At 39.2% G+C, this 19,859-nt stretch overlaps 1 protein-coding gene across 3 annotated transcripts in view; it reads right to left on the bottom strand.

Moving 5' to 3' along the window:
* Positions 1-309: 309 nt before the first annotated feature.
* Positions 310-19,859, bottom strand: part of ALG5 (ALG5 dolichyl-phosphate beta-glucosyltransferase) — a 45,819-nt gene continuing 26,269 nt past the window's right edge. For 2 of the 3 annotated variants that reach the window (XM_027591304.2, XM_027591303.2), the window contains 3 exons: positions 8,651-8,802; positions 2,602-2,687; positions 310-529 (listed from right to left, as the gene is read on the bottom strand). In XM_027591304.2, coding sequence (XP_027447105.1) covers positions 414-529; positions 2,602-2,687; positions 8,651-8,802 — 354 coding nt within the window. In that variant the 3' untranslated portion in view covers positions 310-413. The remainder of the gene's footprint in view (positions 530-2,601; positions 2,688-8,650; positions 8,803-19,859) is intronic. The other variant, XM_027591302.1, reaches the window with a different exon arrangement.

The raw sequence follows: 19,859 nt of genomic DNA, 5'->3' as shown, positions 1-19,859 counted from the left end.
TTTAAGAAGTTGAAACATGGACTTAATACTGATAAATTTATATATAAACATGCTAATTTGATTTTTAAATCTCTGAGCACAGATACATGATTGTGGTTTATATTTAAGTTCATGAAAATTATGCAGGTACTTTAAAGTAAGAATAATTGATTTTCTCTTCTGTTTAAAAGTTGTATTTCTCAGAATCATAATGATAATTGATCTATATAAACAAAATTGCCAAAGCAAAAGAAAATCTGACTTTGTTACAAATACCTTAAATTTTTTTGGTCCAAAAGAGGTATAAGCAGTTAATTCTTTAAAATTACCAAAAGGCAGACAATGGCATAGGTTTATTCCAGGTTTATTTAAAATTTTAATTTCAAATGAAGTGTGTGACACTAATACATAAAAATACAAAGATGGCAAATAACCTAGTTCTTCTTCTTGGTTTGTTCAAGCCTCCAGGCACCAGTCAAATATCGAAGTCGTATAAAAAGTAGGTCCTTGCCCATTTGTAGCCAGCTCCAAAATGGAACTAATTTAGAACCTGCGATTTAAAAATAATTAAAAATGAATTAACTTAAATAAACTCTGGAGAAAATATATCAGTTTAAAATTACATTTTAGAAGTCAGTCAAATGACTTTGTGACCTTCTAGTCACCTTATTTTTTATATTATGTATGCATGTATGTATTTATGTATATATTTAATTCCATCTATACACTTAAAAATGATTTTTTAGGACAAATTTTCATGTTTTACATGCTACTTTTCAGTCTCATGTACTGCAGAGAAGCAGGTACATTTCCACACACAATATAAATTAATAATCTGGGATAAGAAATCCAAGACAAAAACCCAATTTTTATTCTAATTCTACCAAAGACTGTCAATCAGCTAAAAGAAACACAATCTTAGCTAGGACATCTTGTCCAGTGGTTGCCAAATGGTAGCATGCCAAGCTGACTATAGGAGGTCTGCCTCCTGGAGCATGTTTTAAAAGCTTGTCTTCCTTGATTTTATCCCATGGAATTGTTTTTTTATTAAGTCAAGAGTAGACTGCAGGTCAGGTAACTGGGTGCTCGATGTGTAAAGGGTCATGGCCAATATCAAAATACTAATCACTGACAATTTTCTAGATTTAAGTCCAAATACTCTAGCTTCTTCCTCTTCTTCACCCCCAACTTTATTGAGGTATGACTGACAAAATTGAAATATATTCAAAGTGCAGAATGTATGGATTTGATATATATACATATATACACAATGTATATATTTCTGTACACATACTGTAAAATGATTACCATAGCCAAATTAATTAACACATCCACCTTAATTTTATTTGAATCATTTACAAAAAAATTAGACATTTTCAAAGCTAAATTGAGTGGTTTCTCTAATAATACAAACAAAATATCTTGGAAGTTAAATGAAACTGGGAATGCTCTAAATCGTGGAGATTTCAGATGGCCCTACTATAGGGAGGAGGGACCGAGGGTATATGGCCAAGGATTCTGGGAATGACTAATATAAAACTACTCACTGAGTGCCCGTTAATGAAAAGTAATACATAACTATCTCTGAAATGTACATGAGCAAATGATGTAAATATGAAACACATTTTTTACTTTTCTCCACTTCAATTTCCCACAGAGTCTATGCTGGACATAGATTAACACAGATAACAGCAGATCCTTGTAAGTCTGAGCAGTCCTTTATCGGCTTCTCAATCCCCTTTGATCTCGGCAGCTACTATGGAGAGTAGTTAAATTTTTGTAAGTTAAATTTGATTCAACAAGACTCCAAGAGGTTTGAATTTGTTCTAGACTATACAGTTTGTATGATCCCCAGACCTTCTCCTGTCCCTAAACACCCACAGTTACAGAACAATAATGGCAAATTACAACAAAGACTTTCTAGGAGGAAGTCACGCTCAGCAGGGGTGGGGTGACTCTGAAAGTCTCCAGGTGATTGTTAACTGCTTCCACACTGTGAATTAATTTTAGAGCATTCTAATGTAAGTAAGGAGAAAACTAGAATATATTTTAAGTTCTACAAATTATATGCAGTCTAAGCTTCTTTAAACAGGAATTATTAAGAATTATGACAGATTTCTCATTATTAGAAATCTTAGAGATTTTCACATTTTTTTGGATATATATATACTGGCTCTGAATGGACTGTGGACATTTGGAGTAAAAACGACTATAATTCCTTATTTAGCTCTGCACGGTGGCTTGTAGGTACCCAATACCTACTGAGTAATGAAATAAGACCATACTAAATAAAAGGTGATACAAACAAAATTTATCTCAAAAGACTGATCAACATTGCATCTAGCCTCAGATTACCATGATCCTGTCTGCTGCAGAAGTTTTACTGAATTTCTTCCGACAGGTATTCGGAAGAAGACCCCGGGAAGAGAATGCAGGGAGAAGGCAGTAAGCCATTTGGAGGGTGGAGGGGATTAGGAGGGGAACTCTATGGAAACTGCCCCTCTCAGTCAGGTCAGCTGAGTAGGCCCTGATGGAGTAGCCAGCTAACTTTACTGGACAACTGTATTGTCGCCTACCCCCCACCCCACTTAAGATCAGCTGTAACATGAACAATATGCTCACCTTCAATTTCAGTCCAGTTGACAGCAATTTCTGCTATTGGAATTTTAAAGAACTGTGCTATGTAAAGTAATTCTACATCAAATGCCCTGAAACAGAAAATATATTTTTATTTTTAAAAAGACAAATAGAGTGTAATTAAATCTCTACCTTGGCATGTTTTACAGAAGCTTATAAAGGAGATATATAGCTTATATAGTAAAACTGAAAGTCAGATTCATAGAAAGTCAAATAAAAGGTTAAGTAGTTCAGGAGCTTCAAGGTAAATAATTTAGTGTGTCACTGCATAACATTTAAATGAGAAATATGGTGTCTCTATCATAACTCAGAAACTCCCAGAGGTAAAATTGGCCTGTTGGGCTCTAAGAGAAAACTTAATCATGCAAATTTTCAAGATTGATGGTTTTCAATCCCAGGCTTAACTAGCTCAAGGTATAGAATTGATAACATTTTCAACTGAGAGCTGATAAAACAGAACTCTGAGCAGCTCTTGGAGAAAAATGTCAATCACTTTAGAGTCGCTTGATTACATTCGTCTACCACCAAAGGATCAAGATTTCTTTTTTAAATACGGGGTTCCCTACGGCCTTTTTTCCTTTTCCTTTCCCCATGCCATTCTGGGCAAGCAGTACTACCAGCCTTTGAAGTGAAAAGCCACTTTAGATTAGTCTGAAATGCTCTTTGGGTATAACTAAATACATACACGGGAATTAGATATATTGTCTCATTTTAACTTACATTGTTAAAATCATCTCTAGTCTGAATTCCCAGTTCCTCCTTCCTTCTCCCTATGAAAGGCTCTGAAAACTCCTCCTCAGTTACCCCTTGGTTTAGGTGAAATCTGCTTTCCCTAAAGTTTCTGAACCCTGACTTAGAAGTTTTCTTGGATTCTGCTTATAAATTCTCTGAAACCAGTTTCTTCCTCTCAGTGGCAGTGAGCTCAGAGAGAGAAACAGCACTACCTGTTAAACTTTCTTCATGCTCTTGTAACCAAAAGCGCTGGAGGCCTTTACTGTTTTGCTTTCTTCTTGCTCTGTTAAGCAAACCCCCGCCCCCCACTTTCTAGACTGCATGGAACATACTTCAAACTTCCAGGGGTTGGTTTTAAAATATTACCACAAACAAAAAAATACCTAAAACCCACTTCTATTTGATTTTCCTGATCCCAGACAACTTGAATTTGGGAGCTTTGTCTTTTTGGCCACAAAACTACTACTGTCCATTCTGTGACTAGTTTAAATCCCAAGTATTTGGATAATTCAATATGAAAACTATTTTTTTAATGCTTTTTCTTATCCTAATAAAATATTTACTTAAGATGATAAAACCATCTACAAAAGCGTTCTTTGTGTTGTTAAAAAGACTGTGTAAAACTTCTGTTAACTAGCCTGGGACACTCAAGAAAGGAGGAAATTATTTGTATTAAGCCTGGTTAACCCTTAATCCTTTCCTTTAACACAAAACAAAACAAAAAATACCTAAAAGGCTGAATTAGTTCTAATGATATTCAATAATCTGAACAAGATTATTAAGTACTATTCTAAGGATATCAGCATATAGTGACTTATCAAAGACATAAAACAACATAAGAATGATGAGTAGGAAGGAGTGGGGGAAAAAGCACTGATTAATTGAATTTATATTAAAAAAATTGAAAGGGGGGCGCCTGGGTGGCTCAGTTGGTTAAGCAACTGCCTTCAGCTCAGGTCATGATACTGGAGTCCCGGGATCGAGTCCTGCATCGGGCTCCCTGCTTGGCGAGGGGCCTGCTTCTCCCTCTAACCCTCCCCGCTCTCATGTACTCTCTCTCTCTCTCTCATTTTCACTCTCTCAAAATGGATAAATAAATCTTAAAAAAAAAAAACTGAAAGGGCTCTTCGTCTTCTATTACTTTTACTCTATCCTCCTCTTTTAACATTTTAAGACATGAAGATGTTTACTTAAAAAAATGCATAGTTCACATCACCATATAGTAAGAGACTAATCTGTTACCAAAGAAAACAAAATTAAAATACCAAGGATTTCTGGATAGAGCCTTATGCTATTGTACAGAAACAGTATAAGGGTTAGTCTCCAACTCAGATGCCTTCATGTGTTTTTGCAGATGTAGGGAGGGCAGAACCACTGTTTTCTTTTGTTACTCAGTTCCTGGTAAAGCTGTGACCTCACAGATGTATTCCTGAAGAACAAAGAGCGTGTTGATGCTCTGTTAAAGACAGCAGACACACACATACCCTACTGCTCCCTTCTGAAATCCCACTAAAATTAAAACAACAATGATGGAATAAACACATAAGAACAAAGAAGGGATGAAAGTAATAAAAAAAACATGAAACTTAGAAAGTAGCTGGACAACTGGTAACTAGGAAACGTAGGTTGTGACAATGCGAGAAGCCTAGAACAGAGGAATGGGTACCGCAGAGCCCCCCAAAGTTTCTGGCATCATTGGCCTCGCTGCAGATGATGTCTGCAAGTGGTGCAGGTGGGGCTTCAAAAGGGAGGACTCACGGAAAATCTCTAGGAGATTCTCTTTTGCTCAGGTTGGTTCTGTGAATGCTGGCAGCCAGGCTCCTATCTCCCAGGCAGGAAATCCAGAGATCCCACTTTTGTGAAAACAACCAGCCCAAAAAATAATGACAGCTGGGAGTTTCCCACACCAAGTGGCCCCACTACTTAATCTGTAGTGACATCAACCAGTTGATCAGAGTTCTCTGACCATGCACAGAGCTTCCGATGAACTTTTCAGGACCATACTAGACACGTGAGAATAGAGGTTCCACATCTGTTTTATAGGAGGGAAGAGAAAAAAAGTATGCGTTTACAGATTTAGAGTAGCATGAAAAAGAGCCACACTAAGTGCCTGAAATCATGGTATTTCAAAACACTGTGGAGAAAAAGCTTCCAAAAGGAGCTGGGAACAACATGCATAGACAAAGAATTGAGATTCAGATTACTGTCAGAATTGGACTTCTCCACAGAAACACTGAGTGCCAAAGACAATAGGGCAATGCTTTCAAAATCCTGAGGAAAAATGATTTCCAACCTGGAATGCTTTCTCCAGCTATTAGGCAAATGGGAGGGGAGACTAAAGGTACGTTTCACATGCAGGGTCTCAAGGTTTCTTTCTCCAATGTTTAGGAAGTTTAATAGAGGATGTGCTCTACTGCAATCGGGGTGCAAACCAAGGAAAAGGAAGAACAGGGACTGTGCAGCAGACCAGAGAACAACTAGAAAGGTGAGAGCCAACGAGATGTCTCCAAGAAAAAGGTGAAACTGATGTGTGATCTGGTGCATGGGAACATAGGGAGATACCCTCTACTTCGCACAGAGTGTGAGCCTAACTGACAGGTCCATAGTAAAGTGGCTGACAGAAACTCCAGATATTTATTATCTTCAGGAAAACAGAAAGTATAAGACAGGTAATATAATCATATTGCATACTATGGCTCAAATATGAATTATCTTTACACAGCTATACCAATCAGTTGTGATCTAACCACAAATTCTGTAGAAACTGCTTTAGGAGGATACGTGTGAGGGTGTACAGGGGTTTAGGAGAACTACATACTTATCTGTTGATTTACTTTGGAAAGTAATATCTAAAACCGAAAAAAGGAGACAGGGCTATGCAAACCCATTATTTTGAGTATGAAAGCAAATACCACAAAGAAATAGCAGAGAGTTGAAAGTGACTATAGTTAGGAAGTAGGAATTAGGGACAGAGGGAGATGGGGCAAGGGACGATGACTTTTTAGTATAAGTCTTATTTCCGGAACTGACTTTAAATTATTAACATGCATAACATTGATTTTAAATAAGTATTCATCAGAAGAAAGTACATTTCAAGGAATCCATTTTTTTAAAGATTTTATTTATTTGAGAGAGAGAGAGAGTGCGCGCATGGTGAGGGGGAGAGACAGAGGGAGAGAGAGAAAATCTTTTTTTCTTTTGTCTTTAAATTTTTTATTGTTATGTTAATCACCATAGATTACATCATTAGTTTCTGATGTAGTGTTCCATGATTCATTGTTTGTGCGTAACACCCAGTGCTCCACGCAGAGCGTGCCCTCTTTAATACCCATCACCAGGCTAACCCCTCCCCCCACCCCCTCCCCTCTAGAACCCTCAGTTTGTTTTTCAGAGTCCATCGTTGAGAGAGAAAATCTTAAGCAGACTCCCTGCTGAGCAGGGAGCCTGATATGGGGCTCGATCCCAGGACCCTGAGATCACGACCTGAGCGGAAGAAGGCAGATGCTTAACTGACTGAATACCCGGGTGCCCCTAAAGGAACCCATTTTTAAAATTACTTATAAATTGGGTCCAATTATACTTTAATAGTAAATGGAAAGAATTTACATGAGATACAGTTCTGAGGATGGAGATTATGTACATACTTATATATTTAACATTACATATATCTTTAATGTTTAGCATAACCCATACTCAGGTCTGTAATTTTTTTTAAGATTTTATTTATTTATTTATTTGAGAGAGAGAGAGAGAGAGAGAGAGAATGAGATAGCACAAGCAGGGGGAGCAGCAGAGGGAGAAGGAGAAGCAAACTCTCAACTGAGCAGGGAGCCTCATGTGGGACTCGATCCCAAGATCCTGGGATCATGACCTAAGCTAAAGGCAGACACTCAGCCGACTGAGCCACCCAGGTGCCCACCTGCCCAGTCTTTTTTTTAAAATATTTTATTTATTTATTTGAGAGAGAGAATGAGATAGAGAGAGCACATGAGAGGGGGGAGGGTCAGAGGGAGAAGCAGACTCCCTGCTCAGCAGGGAGCCCGATGCGGGACTCGATCCCGGGACTCCAGGATCATGACCTGAGCCGAAGGCAGCCGCTTCACCAACTGAGCAACCCAGGCACCCCACCTGCCCAGTATTTTAACTAGAGCTTGATGATCTGGTTTGGAGAGTGAGGGTTGGCTGCCCTAAGGAAGAACTGAAAAAGAAGTTGAGAAGGGAAAGGTCCCCATGTGAAGACAGATTATGCAGCACCTCTCAAGGCCATAGGAAGGCACTGGGAAGCCACTGAAGGGTTTTAAGCAAAAGAGGTGCATTTGATTGATCACTTTTAATTTTTGAAAAGACTCCTTGGGTTGGGCTATAGCAAAGGCAATGATGGTGTCCTGGATGGTGGTGGGGAAGATGAAGAGAAATGAAGGGACAGCTTCTGTGTGTCAGTGTTACTCACTAAACAGGCAGAGAGCTGAGGCGAGGTCTAGGATAACGACAAGCCGGAGGACCAGGATATGTCAAGAGACAGCGCTCAGAAGTATGGAACACTGTTGATGGGTTCATTAAGACACTAAGTGGTCATATCAAACTTGACCACTAGGTTTCCTGACGGGAGGTCCCTAGATGCTGAGATGGAGGGATGGGGAAAATCTGTATTGAGGTGGGGTGAGGCATGAATGGGAAGAGAGAAAACAGAAGACATAGAGCACTCTTTCAAGAAAAGACTGGCTGTGAAAGAAGGCTGGAGCTAGAGGGGGCTGTCAATGGAGAGAGGGTTTTTTTTTTTAATGGCAAGAGAAATTTAAGCTTGTTTTAAAAAACTGATGGGAAAGAATATGGTTGACAGGAAAAGACAAGACAAATAAGCGAACAGGATGAAGTTCTTAAGGAGGTAGAAGGGGATGCAGAGGTCGAAAGAGTGGTTGGTCACAGGCAGGAGAGGGAACTTACTACTAAAAAGGAAAGAATGGAAAGAAAATGGGTGCCCTCTTCTGTTCTGATATTTCTGAGCTTTTTTTTTCTTCAAAGGAAAATACAGAAGCCTAAGGAAACAGGATGTTTTCAGGCCTTTCGATTTGTACTGTCCATAATTAAGGTGAATAAATTAACTCTATGCCATATGTTTAGTTTGAGATTTTGAAAATAAGATCCAACTCCGTAAAAGAATAAAGGTATGGATTACCTTTACATATATACGTGTCAATTCTGTTTAAACCTCAGTGTTCATTCTGAGAATATAGGGCTGCTTCTCATGACCTGGAATAGCAGCCGTATAAGACATGCCCAGTACATCTGGTTAGGAACTCACCATCGTTCAATGTGTAGAGATGAGAACGTCCGTGAAGCTGCTTCTCGAGTAAATAATTTGAACCCACACTGTGTGTCTCTGATTCCTTTGACACAAAGGAACCACACCAGAAAGTGGAACCCATACATGAGCAGAGTACGGAAGTAAGAACGCTGAAACAAAGACAAAATATAAATGACTTTTCCATTAATCTGTAAAGGACAATTGAAAGCACCTGGCTGTAGACAAATTGCATTTTAACATTTAATTGGCTGGGTAGATCTGACATATGAACACCATTGTTTCATTAGTTTCACTGGCAAAGTATATTATAGAAACTTTGAGAATGCCTACTGCTTAGAGCAGGGCAGAGGTACCAGGGAAATAATTATTCATTTCCTGCAGGTTCAAGAAGAATCAGACAAGAATCACAGTACCTGTGAGAGGTCAGGGCTTTAATCTACCAGGAGCATACTATAACTCTTCTGGGCTGCTGTGAGCAAGGAGAGCATCTAATTCATCTATACATTTTGTGCCTCTTTGCCCAGATATATTTCAGGTTCAAAAAGGTGACAGTTGGGGCTCCTGGGTGGCTCTGTCAGTTAAGGGGCTGCCTTCGGCTCAGGTCATGATCTCCAGGCCCCGGGGTTGAACCCTGGGTTGGACTCCCAGCTCAGTGGGAGGTCTGCTTCTCCCTCTCCCTCTGCACCGTCCCCCCGGCCCATTCGCCCCGCCCCCCCGCACTGTGCTTGCTTGATCTCTCTCAAATAAATAAAAAATATTTATAAAAAAAGGTGACAGTTACTGGAATATCTTGGAGACATAAAACACTATGATTTAAACCTAAAGTTCTATGTCTAGTTAGTGAGAATACTGATAAAAGAAATACAGCAAAGTGTCAAAAAGTCACAGACTGAGAAGGAATCTGAAACAATAGTCTCTCCAGTTAGGTATGACAGATATCTGATAAATATATTTTAATGATTTTCAAGTTTCTTTTTTTTTAAATTTTTAAATTGTTATGTTAATCATCATACATTACATCATTAGTTTTTGATGTAGTGTTCCATGATTCATTGTTTGTGCATAACACGCAGTGCTCCACGCAGAACGTGCCCTCTTTAATACCCATCACCAGGCTAACACATCCCCCTCCCCTCCTCCCCTCTAGAACCCTCAGTTTGTTTTTCAGAGTACATCCTGTCTCATGGTTCATCTCCTAATCTGACTTACTCCCCTTCATTCTTCCCGTCCTGCTATCTTCTTTTTCTTTTTTCTTAACACATGTTGCATTATTTGTTTCAGAAGTACAGATCTGTGATTCAACAGTCTTGCACAATTCACAGCGCTCATCATAGCACATACCCTACCCTATGTCTATCACCCAGCCACCCCATCCCTCCCACCCCCCACCACTCCAGCAATCCTCAGTTTGTTTCTTGAGATTCAGAATTCCTCATATCAGTGAGGTCATATGACACATGTCTTTCTCTGATTGACTTATTTCACTCAGCATAACACCCTCCAGTTCCATCCACGTCGTTGCAAATGGCAAGATCTCATTCCTTTTGATGGCTGTATAATATTCCACTGTGTATATATACCACATCTTCTTTATCCATTCATCTGTCGATGGACATCTTGGCTCTTTCCACAGTTTGGCTATTGTGGACATTGCTGCTCTAAACATCGGGGTGCACGTACCCCTTAGGATCCCTACATTTGTATCTTTGGGGTAAATACCCAGTAGTGCAATTGCTGGATCGTATGGTAGCTCTATTTTCAACTGTTTGAGGAACCTCCATACTGTTTTCCAAAGGGGTTGCACCAGCTTGCATGCCCACCAACAGTGTAAGAGGGTTCCCCTTTCTCCGCATCCCCGCCAACATCGGTCGTTTCCTGACTCGTTAATTTTAGCCATTCTGACTGGTGTGAGGTGGTATCTCATGGAGGTTTTGATTTGGATTTCCCTGATGCCGAGCGATGTTGAGCACTTTTTCATGTGTCTGTGGGCCATTTGGATGTCTTCTTTGGAAAATGTCTGTTCATGTCTTCTGCCCATTTCTTGATTGGATTATTTGTTCTTTGGGTGTTGAGTTTGATAAGTTCTTTATAGATTTTGGATACTAGCCCTTTATCTGATATATCATTTGCAAATATTTTCTCCCATTCTGTCGGTTGTCTTTTGGTTTTGTGGACTGTTTCTTTTGCTGTGCAAAAGCTTTTTATCTTGATGAAATCCCAATAGTTCATTTTTGCCCTGGCTTCCCTTGCCTTTGGCGATGTTTCTAGGAAGAAGTTGCTGCAGCTGAGGTGGAAGAGGTTGCTGCCTGTGTTCTCCTTTAGGATTTTGATGGACTCCTGTCTCACGTTTAGGTCTTTCAACCATTTGGAGTCTATTTTTGTGTGTGGTGTAAGGAAACGATCCAGTTTCATTCTTCTGCATGTGGCTGTCCAATTTTCCCAACACCATTTGTTGAAGAGACTTTCTTTTTGCCATTGGACATTCTTTCCTGCTTTGTCAAAGATGAGTTGACCATAGAGTTGAGGGTCCATTTCTGGGCTCTCAATTCTGTTCCATTGATCTATGTGTCTGTTTTTGTGCCAGTACCATACTGTCTTGATGATGACAGCTTTGTAATAGAGCTGGAAGTCCGGAATTGTGATGCCGCCAGCTTTGCTTTTCTTTTTCAACATTCCTCTGGCTATTCGGGGTCTCTTCTGGTTCCATACAAATTTTAGGATTATTTGTTCCATTTCTTTGAAAAAAGTGGATGGTATTTTGATGGGGATTGCATTGAATGTGTAGATTGCTCTAGGTAGCATTGACATCTTCACAATGTTGGTTCTCCCAATCCATGAGCATGGAACGTTTTTCCATTTCTTTGTGTCTTCTTCAATTTCTTTCCTGAGTATTTTATAGTTTTCGGAGTACAGATCCTTTGCCTCTTTGGTTAAATTTATTCCTAGGTATCTTATGGTTTTGGGTGCAATTGTAAATGGGATCGACTCCTTGATTTGTCTCTCTCCTGTCTTGTTGTTGGTGTATAGGGAATGCCACTGATATCTGTGCATTGATTTTATAGCCTGCTACTTGACTGAATTCCTGTATGAGTCTAGCAGTTTTGGGGTGGAGTCTTTTGGGTTTTCTACATACAGTGTCATAATCATCTGCAAAGAGTGAGAGTTTGACTTCCTCTTTGCCGATTTGGATGCCTTTGATTTCTTTTTGTTGTCTGATTGCTGTGGCTAGGACTTCTAATACTATGTTGAATAGCAGTAGTGAGAGTGGACATCCCTGCCGTGTTCCTGACCTCAGGGGAAAAGCTCTCAGCTTTTCCCCATTGAGAATGATATTCGCTGTAGGTTTTTCATAGATGGCTTTTATGATATTGAGGTATGTACCCTCTATCCCTATAGTCTGAAGCGTTTTGATCAAGAAAGGATGCTGTACTTTGTCAAATGCTTTTTCTGCATCTATTGAGAGGATCATATGATTCTTGTTCTTTCTTTTGTTAATATATTGTATCACGCTGATTGATTTGTGGATGTTGAACCAGCCTTGCAGCCCAGGGATAAATCCCACTGGGTCATGGTGAATAATCCTTTTAATGTACTGTTGGATCCTATTGGCTAGTATTTTGGTGAGAATCTTTGCATCCATGTTAATCAAGGATATTGGTCTGTTAATTCTCCTTTTTGATGGGGTCTTTGTCTGGTTTTGGGATCAAGGTAATGGTGGCCTCATAAAATGAGTTTGGAAGTTTTCCTTCCATTTCTATTTTTTGGAACAGTTTCAGGAGAATAGGTATTAATTCTTCTTTAAATGTCTGATAGAATTCCCCTGGGAAGCCATCTGGCCCTGGGCTTTTGTTTGTTGGGAGATTTTTGATGACTGCTTCATTTCCTTAGTGGCTATAGGTCTGTTCAGGTTTTCTATTTCTTCCTGGTTCAATTCTGGTAGTTGATACGTCTCTAGGAATGCACCCATTTCTTCCAGGTTATCTAATTTGCTGGCATAGAGTTGCTCATAATATGTTCTTATAATTGTTTGTATTTCTTTGGTGTTGGTTGTGATCTCTCCTCTTTCATTCATGATTTTGTTGATTTGGGTCCTTTCTCTTTTCTTTTTGATAAGTCTGGCCAGGGGTTTATCAATCTTGTGAATTCTTTCAAGGAACCAGCTCCTAGTTTCGTTGATCTGTTCTACTGTTCTTTTGGTTTCTAGTTCATTGATTTCTGCTCTGATCTTTATTATTTCTCTTCTCCTGCTGGGTTTAGGCTTTATTTGCTGTTCTTTCTGCAGCTCCTTTAGGTGTAGGGTTAGGTTGTGTATTTGAGACCTTTCTTGTTTCTTGAGAAAGCCTTGTATTGCTATATACTTTCCTCTCAAGACTGCCTTTGCTGTATCCCAAAGATTTTGAACAGTTGTGTTTTCATTTTCATTGGTTTCCATGAATGTTTTTAATTCTTCTTTAATTTCCTGGTTGACCCATTCATTCCTTAGTAGGATGCTCTTTAGCCTCCATGTATTTGAGTTCTTTCCGACTTTCCTCTTGTGATTGAGTTCTAGTTTCAACGCATTGTGGTCTGAAAATATGCAGGGAATAATCCCAATCTTTTGGTACCGGTTGAGACCTGATTTGTGACCTAGGATGTGATCAGTTCTGGAGAATGTTCCATGGGCACTAGAGAAGAATGTGTATTCCGTTGCTTTGGGATGGAATGTTCTGAATATGTCTGTGAAGTCCATTTGGCCCAGTGTGTCATTTAAAGTCTTTATTTCCTTGTTGATCTTTTGCTTAGATGATCTGTCCATTTCAGTCAGGGGGGTGTTAAAGTTCCCCACTATTATTGCATTGTTGTCAATGTGTTTCTTCGCTTTTGTTATTAATTGCCTTATAAAATTGGCTGCTCCCATGTTAGGGGCATAGATATTTACAATTATTAGATCTTCTTGTTGGATAGACCCTTTAAGTAGGATATGGTGTCCTTCCTCATCTCTTATTACAGTCTTTGTTTTAAAATCTAATTTGTCTGATATAAGGATTGCCACCCCAGCTTTCTTTTGGTGTCCATTAGCATGGTAAACTGTTTTCCACCCCCTCACTTTCAATGTGGGGGTGTCTTTGGGTCTAAAATGAGTCTCTTGCACACAGCATATTGATGGGTCTTGTTTTTTAATCCAATCTGATAGCCTGTGTCTTTTGACTGGGGCATTTAGCCCATTTACATTCAGGGTAACTATTGAAAGGTATGAATTTAGTGCCATTGTATTGCCTGTAAGGTGACTGTTACTGCATATTGTCTGTGTTCCTTTCTGATCTATGCTGCTTTTAGGCTCTCTCTTTGCTTAGAGGACCCCTTTCAATATTTCTTGTAGGGCTGGTTTCGTGTTTGCAAATTCCTTTAGTTTTTGTTTGTTCTGGAAGCTTTTTATCTCTCCTTCTATTTTCAATGACAGCCTAGCTGGATATAGTATTCTTGGCTGCATATTTTTCTCGTTTAGTGCTCTGAAGTTATCTTGCCAGTCCTTTCTGGCCTGCCAGGTCTCTGTGGATAGGTCTGTTGCCAATCTAATATTTTTACCATTGTAGGTTACATATCTCTTCTCCTGAGCTGCTTTCAGGATTTTCTCTGTCTCTGAGACTCGTAAGTTTTACTATTAGATGTCGGGGTGTTGACCTATCATTATTGATTTTGAGAGGGGTTCTCTGTGCCTCCTGGATTTTGATGCCTGTTTCCTTCCTCACATTAGGGAAGTTCTCTGCTATTATTTGCTCCAATATACCTTCTGCCCCTCTCTCTCTTTCTTCTTCTTCTGGGATCCCAATTATTCTAATGTTGTTTTGTCTTATGGTATCACTTATCTCTCGAATTCTGCCCTCGTGATCCTATAGTTGTTTATCTCTCTTTTTCTCAGCTTCTTTATTTTCCATCATTTGGTCTTCTATATTGCTAATTCTCTCTTCTGCCTCATTTAACCTAGCAGTTAGTGCCATTTTTTATTGCACCTCATTAATAGCCTTTTTGATTTCGACTTGGTTAGATTTTAGTTCTTTTATTTCTCCAGAAAGGGTTTCTCTAATAACTTCCACGCTTTTTTCAAGCCCAGCTAGTATCTTTAAAGTCATGATTCTGAACTCTACGTCCGACATCGTACTAATGTCTGTATTGTGTAGGTCCCTGGCTGATGGTTCTACCTCTTGTTCTTTTTGCTGAGGTGATTTTTTTCATCTTGTCATTTTGTCCAGAGGAGAATAGATGAATGAGAGAACAAAATGCTAACAGGTTAACAACGTCCCCAGCAAATATACTGTATACAAATCAGAAAAGACCTGAAACCAGGGGAAAAGAAAGGGAAAGAAAGAAAAAAGAAAGAGGAAAAAAAAGATAAAAACAAAAACAGAACAATACAAAAAAAGCAGAATATGATCAAATATGATCAGGCTAGTGCATGATCAGTGCCACACACTAGATTTTGGGCGTATTTCGGTGTGTTAGAAAAAAGTGCCTCCTAAAATTTTAAAGGAAGAAAGACATATATGTACAAAATAAGGGTTGATACAATGAAGGGATGGAAGATGACTGTAAAGATGAAAATTATAAAACATTTTATAAAAGGAATTGATAAGTTGTTTGAAAAAAGAAAGAAGATTTAAAAAAAAAAAAGAAAAGAAAAAAGGGAGAGAATGTGATCAGGCAGGAGACTAGAACAAAGCCATACACTAGTGATTTAGGGTATATTTTGATCTGTTAGAAGAAACTGTATCTCAAAATTTTAAAGAGAGAACAACATATATATATGCCAAAAATAAGGGTAACTACTATGAAGGGATAGAATATGACTCTAAAAATGAAAAATAAAAAATGTTTTTTTTTAAAAAGGGATTGATAAGATGTTGTTTGAAAAAGGGAAAAAGAAAAATTAAAAAAAAACAGTTAAAAAAATTAACTTTGATAACTAATGTATCATGGTAAAAAAAAGCCATGAATTCTATGTGCAGTATTCCCCTAGTGCTGGAGTTCTCCCGTTCTCCTTGATTGGTAAACTTGGTCTTGGCTTGCTGGCTGTTCGTGCTGATCTTCTGGGGGATGGGTCTGTTGCCGTGGTTTCCAAATGTCTTTGCCAGAGGTTGAATTGCCCTGCCCTTGTCGGTCTGGGCTAAGCAAGCTGCTCGGGTTTGCTCTCAGGAGCTTTTGTTCTCTACAAGCTCTCGGTACAGCTCTGGAGGACCAGGGTGAAAATGGTGGCCTACCAATCTCCACCCGGAGGAGCTGAGAACTCGGGGCCTGCTCCTCAGTGCGCCCCCAGAGAAAAGCAGTCACTCCCGTCTCCCCAGTCTCCGGCCGTACTCCGTGCTCACCCGGCTTGTGACCGAGTGTTTCTATCTCTGGCACTCGACCCCATGTGGAGTCTCCAAACCCAGCAGATCCCTGCGGTGCGCTCCTGAGCCGCTGCTCCCAGGGGAGGAAGGGGAGTCTCCCCAGCTCTGCCGCTTGTTGGGTCCCTGCTGGAGGAGCAGTGGCCCGACTGGGCTGCGGATCACAGTTTATGGTCACCCCGAGCTGAGAGCCCGCGCCTTGGCTCCGTCTCTGCAGCCGGCTTCCCCGCTCCGATACCTGGGAGCTCTGCTGCACTCAGTCTCCCCCGGTCTTTCTGTGACCCCGAGGGTCCTGAGACCACACTGTCCCGCGAGGATTCCACCCCCCGCTTAGCCACTGCAGCGACGTCCCTCAGCGGAGCCGACTTCTAAAAGGTCCGATTTTGTGCTCCGCGGCTCTATCACTTGCCAGAAGCGGCCGACGGAGGCCCCCTCCCCCGCCGTCTATCCTCCCGAATATCGCCTCGGATTTACTTCTCCACACGTCCTACCTTCCAGTAAGTGGTCGCTTCTCTGTTCAGAGAGTTGTTGCTACTCTCCTCTTCGATCTCCTGTTGAGTTCGTAGGTGTTCAGAATGGTTTGATCCCTATTCAGCTGAATTCCTGAGACCAGACGAAATCTAGGTCTCCTACTCCTCCGCCATCTTGCTCCGCCCCCTCAAGTTTCTTAATATGATATTCAACTTAAGTAGTCTTTAATCCTGAGTATTCATATTATTAGTAATTAATTTTATTAGTAGAACATGACATAATATTCCAATACTTATAAGTATTGCAAACTTTAAAACATCAGAATCATAAATCATGAATTATCATTGTATTCAAGACTCTCATATTTAGGATTAAAAGAAAGGATCTCAAAAAAATTTTTTTTCTATAATGTAATAGATCCATGGAATGATACACTATATGTGAACATTGGCAACCTACTGAGAGTCTATGTAGAACATTTACTACTTCATACTATTTAATATTTCCCTTCTTCCTTTTGGTTTTTGCTTTTGAGAACTGTAATCTTTAGTATCATTCTTCATTTACTGGCTTTTTCTGTCATCATCCAGAGATGATAGAACCATGACTAAGCGGTGAAAACACGACAAAGCAGAGAAAGCCACTGACCTGAGCAGACCTGTATTTGAATCCTGGCTGCATTAATAATTAGGAGGGTGACCTTGAGCAAGTTACTTCGACTCTCTTCACCCCACTTTCCTCATCTATCAAATGGGACAGAAAATGCCCACCTCACAAAGTAATTATAAAGATTAAATGAGATAACAGTTAAGCCTTTAGCCAAGTGTTTGGCACAGACAGTAACAGGAACTCAATAAATGTTTTTAATAAAGGAAGAAAGCTTGAGAGCTCCCTTTAACCTCCTGACCACAATTTCACTTGTGTATTATATAGGGCAGGAAGGGAAGGAAGAATAAAATACTTACCTATAAGGTATGTGAAACAAACTTCTTTTTAAGCGTGTGTGTGTGTGTGTGTGTGTATCTGTGTGTGTGTGTGAGTGTACTTCTCTGTGTTTTTATATTTTGTGTCAAAAAGGAAAAAGTCAAATAACACAGTAAAACAAAATATCTGTAGTACATGTAACTGAAAATGATCAGTATCTATTCTTTCTGAATTAGAAAGATAACATTTTAGAACTCTTTAGAAATAAAAAATAAAAAGAGTATAATTCTAAAGCAAATTGGACAGAGCCTAAGAGCAGCTCACAGAAAAGGACACAAAAGAGACTTTTAAACATATAGAACAATGGTCATTCTCATTAGTGACCAATAAAACCAAATTTTAACTATAGCATGATACCATGTTATACCAATCAAAATGGCAAACACTAAAAAGAATCACAGCATTAAATCTTTTGTCAGGATATGGAGCGATGGGAGTACTCCACTAGTGGGAATATAAATTGGTTACCACTTTGGAGAGCAATTAGGCAAAATGTTTATAAACTGTAAAACAAACTTTTTGAAAGGATCTAGCACTTCTCATTTATCACCTAGAATCATTAGTTATGTTCTGATGTAAATAGGTCTTACCTCTCTAAGCAGATAGGGCAGAAACCTCATCTTAAAATACTTTGGTAATCTCACAACAGCTTGCTCAGTGCCTTCCACATAAAATATTTCCAATAAATACTGGTTGACTGATTAAACCTCCAAAAGAGCATTTATGCTTAGGAAAGGAACAAATAGAAATTGAAAGATAGAAAAATTAAAATTAAAAGGTGAAAAAATAACGCCTATAAACTATTCTCCTTGAATGATTTTTAATGTGACTTAGGTGAGCTTACTGGTTACCAAATGAAAATATCCCACGACTACTTTTGCTGGGATCTTAATAGAAGACTTTGCTTTGCTTTAGGATAATGGTTATTTTTTAAAAAACCAGAAACACATGGAGTTCACATGAAGACCTTATTTGGTTTCTAACATATTTAAAGCATAACAAGGTAAACTACAAACAAGAGGATGTCCCTTTAATTTTTATAACCTTGCAAAATATCTTAAAATTTACAAGACACCTAAAAATATATTATGGAACAGAATTAGTTCAATGAAACTAACAAAGTCATAGAGTAACATTATATAGACTTCTGAAGTAGACATTTAAAAATATGAAAAAGACATTCACTACTTTAATATTAACAATAATCTCTCTGATGTTGATGAAATGTAAACAAGGAATTCAGGTGAAATTTAAAGCTTACTGGTACTTTCATTTTCTTAAAATAAATTCAAAGAAGTCCCAAGACTTAAGCCAAGACTCTTCAAAGAAAATCGAAAGACATCAAATTAACATTCAAGGGTTCTATTTTGAATCCTTTAAAAATGATAGATGCAACGAACCATGGGAGACGATGGACTCTGAAAAACAAACTGAGGGTTCTAGAGGGGAGGAGAGTGGGGGGATGGGTTAGCCTGGTGATGGGTATTCAAGGGGGCACGTTCTGCATGGAGCACTGGGTGTTATGCACAAACAATGAATCATGGAACACTACATCAAAAACTAATGATGTAATATATGGTGATTAACATAACAATAAAAAAAAGGATAGATGCAAGAATACCCAGACAATAGAAATGCTCCTGTTATAACTGTTATACAGCACACATGGGCATATGGATACACTGAAGATGGTAAGGACTCCAGCGGTGCTGTATCCTGTTTGTCTTCCAAGAGAGCAGCAGAACAGATGGGAGGATTAACAGAGGATATGTCTAAAAGTATTCAGGAAAGAGAGATCTGAAAACAAGGCAATTAGGCTGTTGACGTTGCTGCTCACTATCTTGACTGACTGATTCTTTTGTAATTTTCTGTCTACAGACTGATGACCATGCAAGGGGTTAGACTATGTACAGCACCTTAAGAGAAAACTGGAGTGGCTCAGGAAGGGAAGGCCATATGGCACTGTCCCGCGGCAGGTAGAGATGACATTTTATAAGGCAGGTAGGGCTCTATGACAATAAGCAGGACCCGAACCATAAGCCCACTGAGTAGCAGTTATGCGTAACATCTGCAGTGGACAACTGCTGGTTTCTCGCCAGTGGATCAGTTTATCCTTCCCTTCTATAGAATAGCAGCTGATTCTGTGGGCTTCAAAGGCACTAAATCAACCAATAGGTTTTAGAGATGGAGGAACAGATGAATGGATGACAAAATAGATGATAAATACATAGATCTTGGGATAGATCCCTTGAGGTCTGACTAAAAGCAGTACTAGATACAAAGGTGATTTAAACCATAGCACAGTCTTATTTAAATACTATCAGTAGGAAAAATTCAGTTTTCAACTAATGGAAGTTCTGAAAAGAATTTACGCCATTAAAAACAAAACC

This window comes from Zalophus californianus, chromosome 3, assembly GCF_009762305.2.
Source record: "Zalophus californianus isolate mZalCal1 chromosome 3, mZalCal1.pri.v2, whole genome shotgun sequence".
Classification (NCBI taxonomy): Eukaryota; Metazoa; Chordata; class Mammalia; order Carnivora; family Otariidae; genus Zalophus; species Zalophus californianus.
Note: the sequence above shows the minus strand (reverse complement) of the source record. Positions and strands in the feature narration are given on the sequence as shown.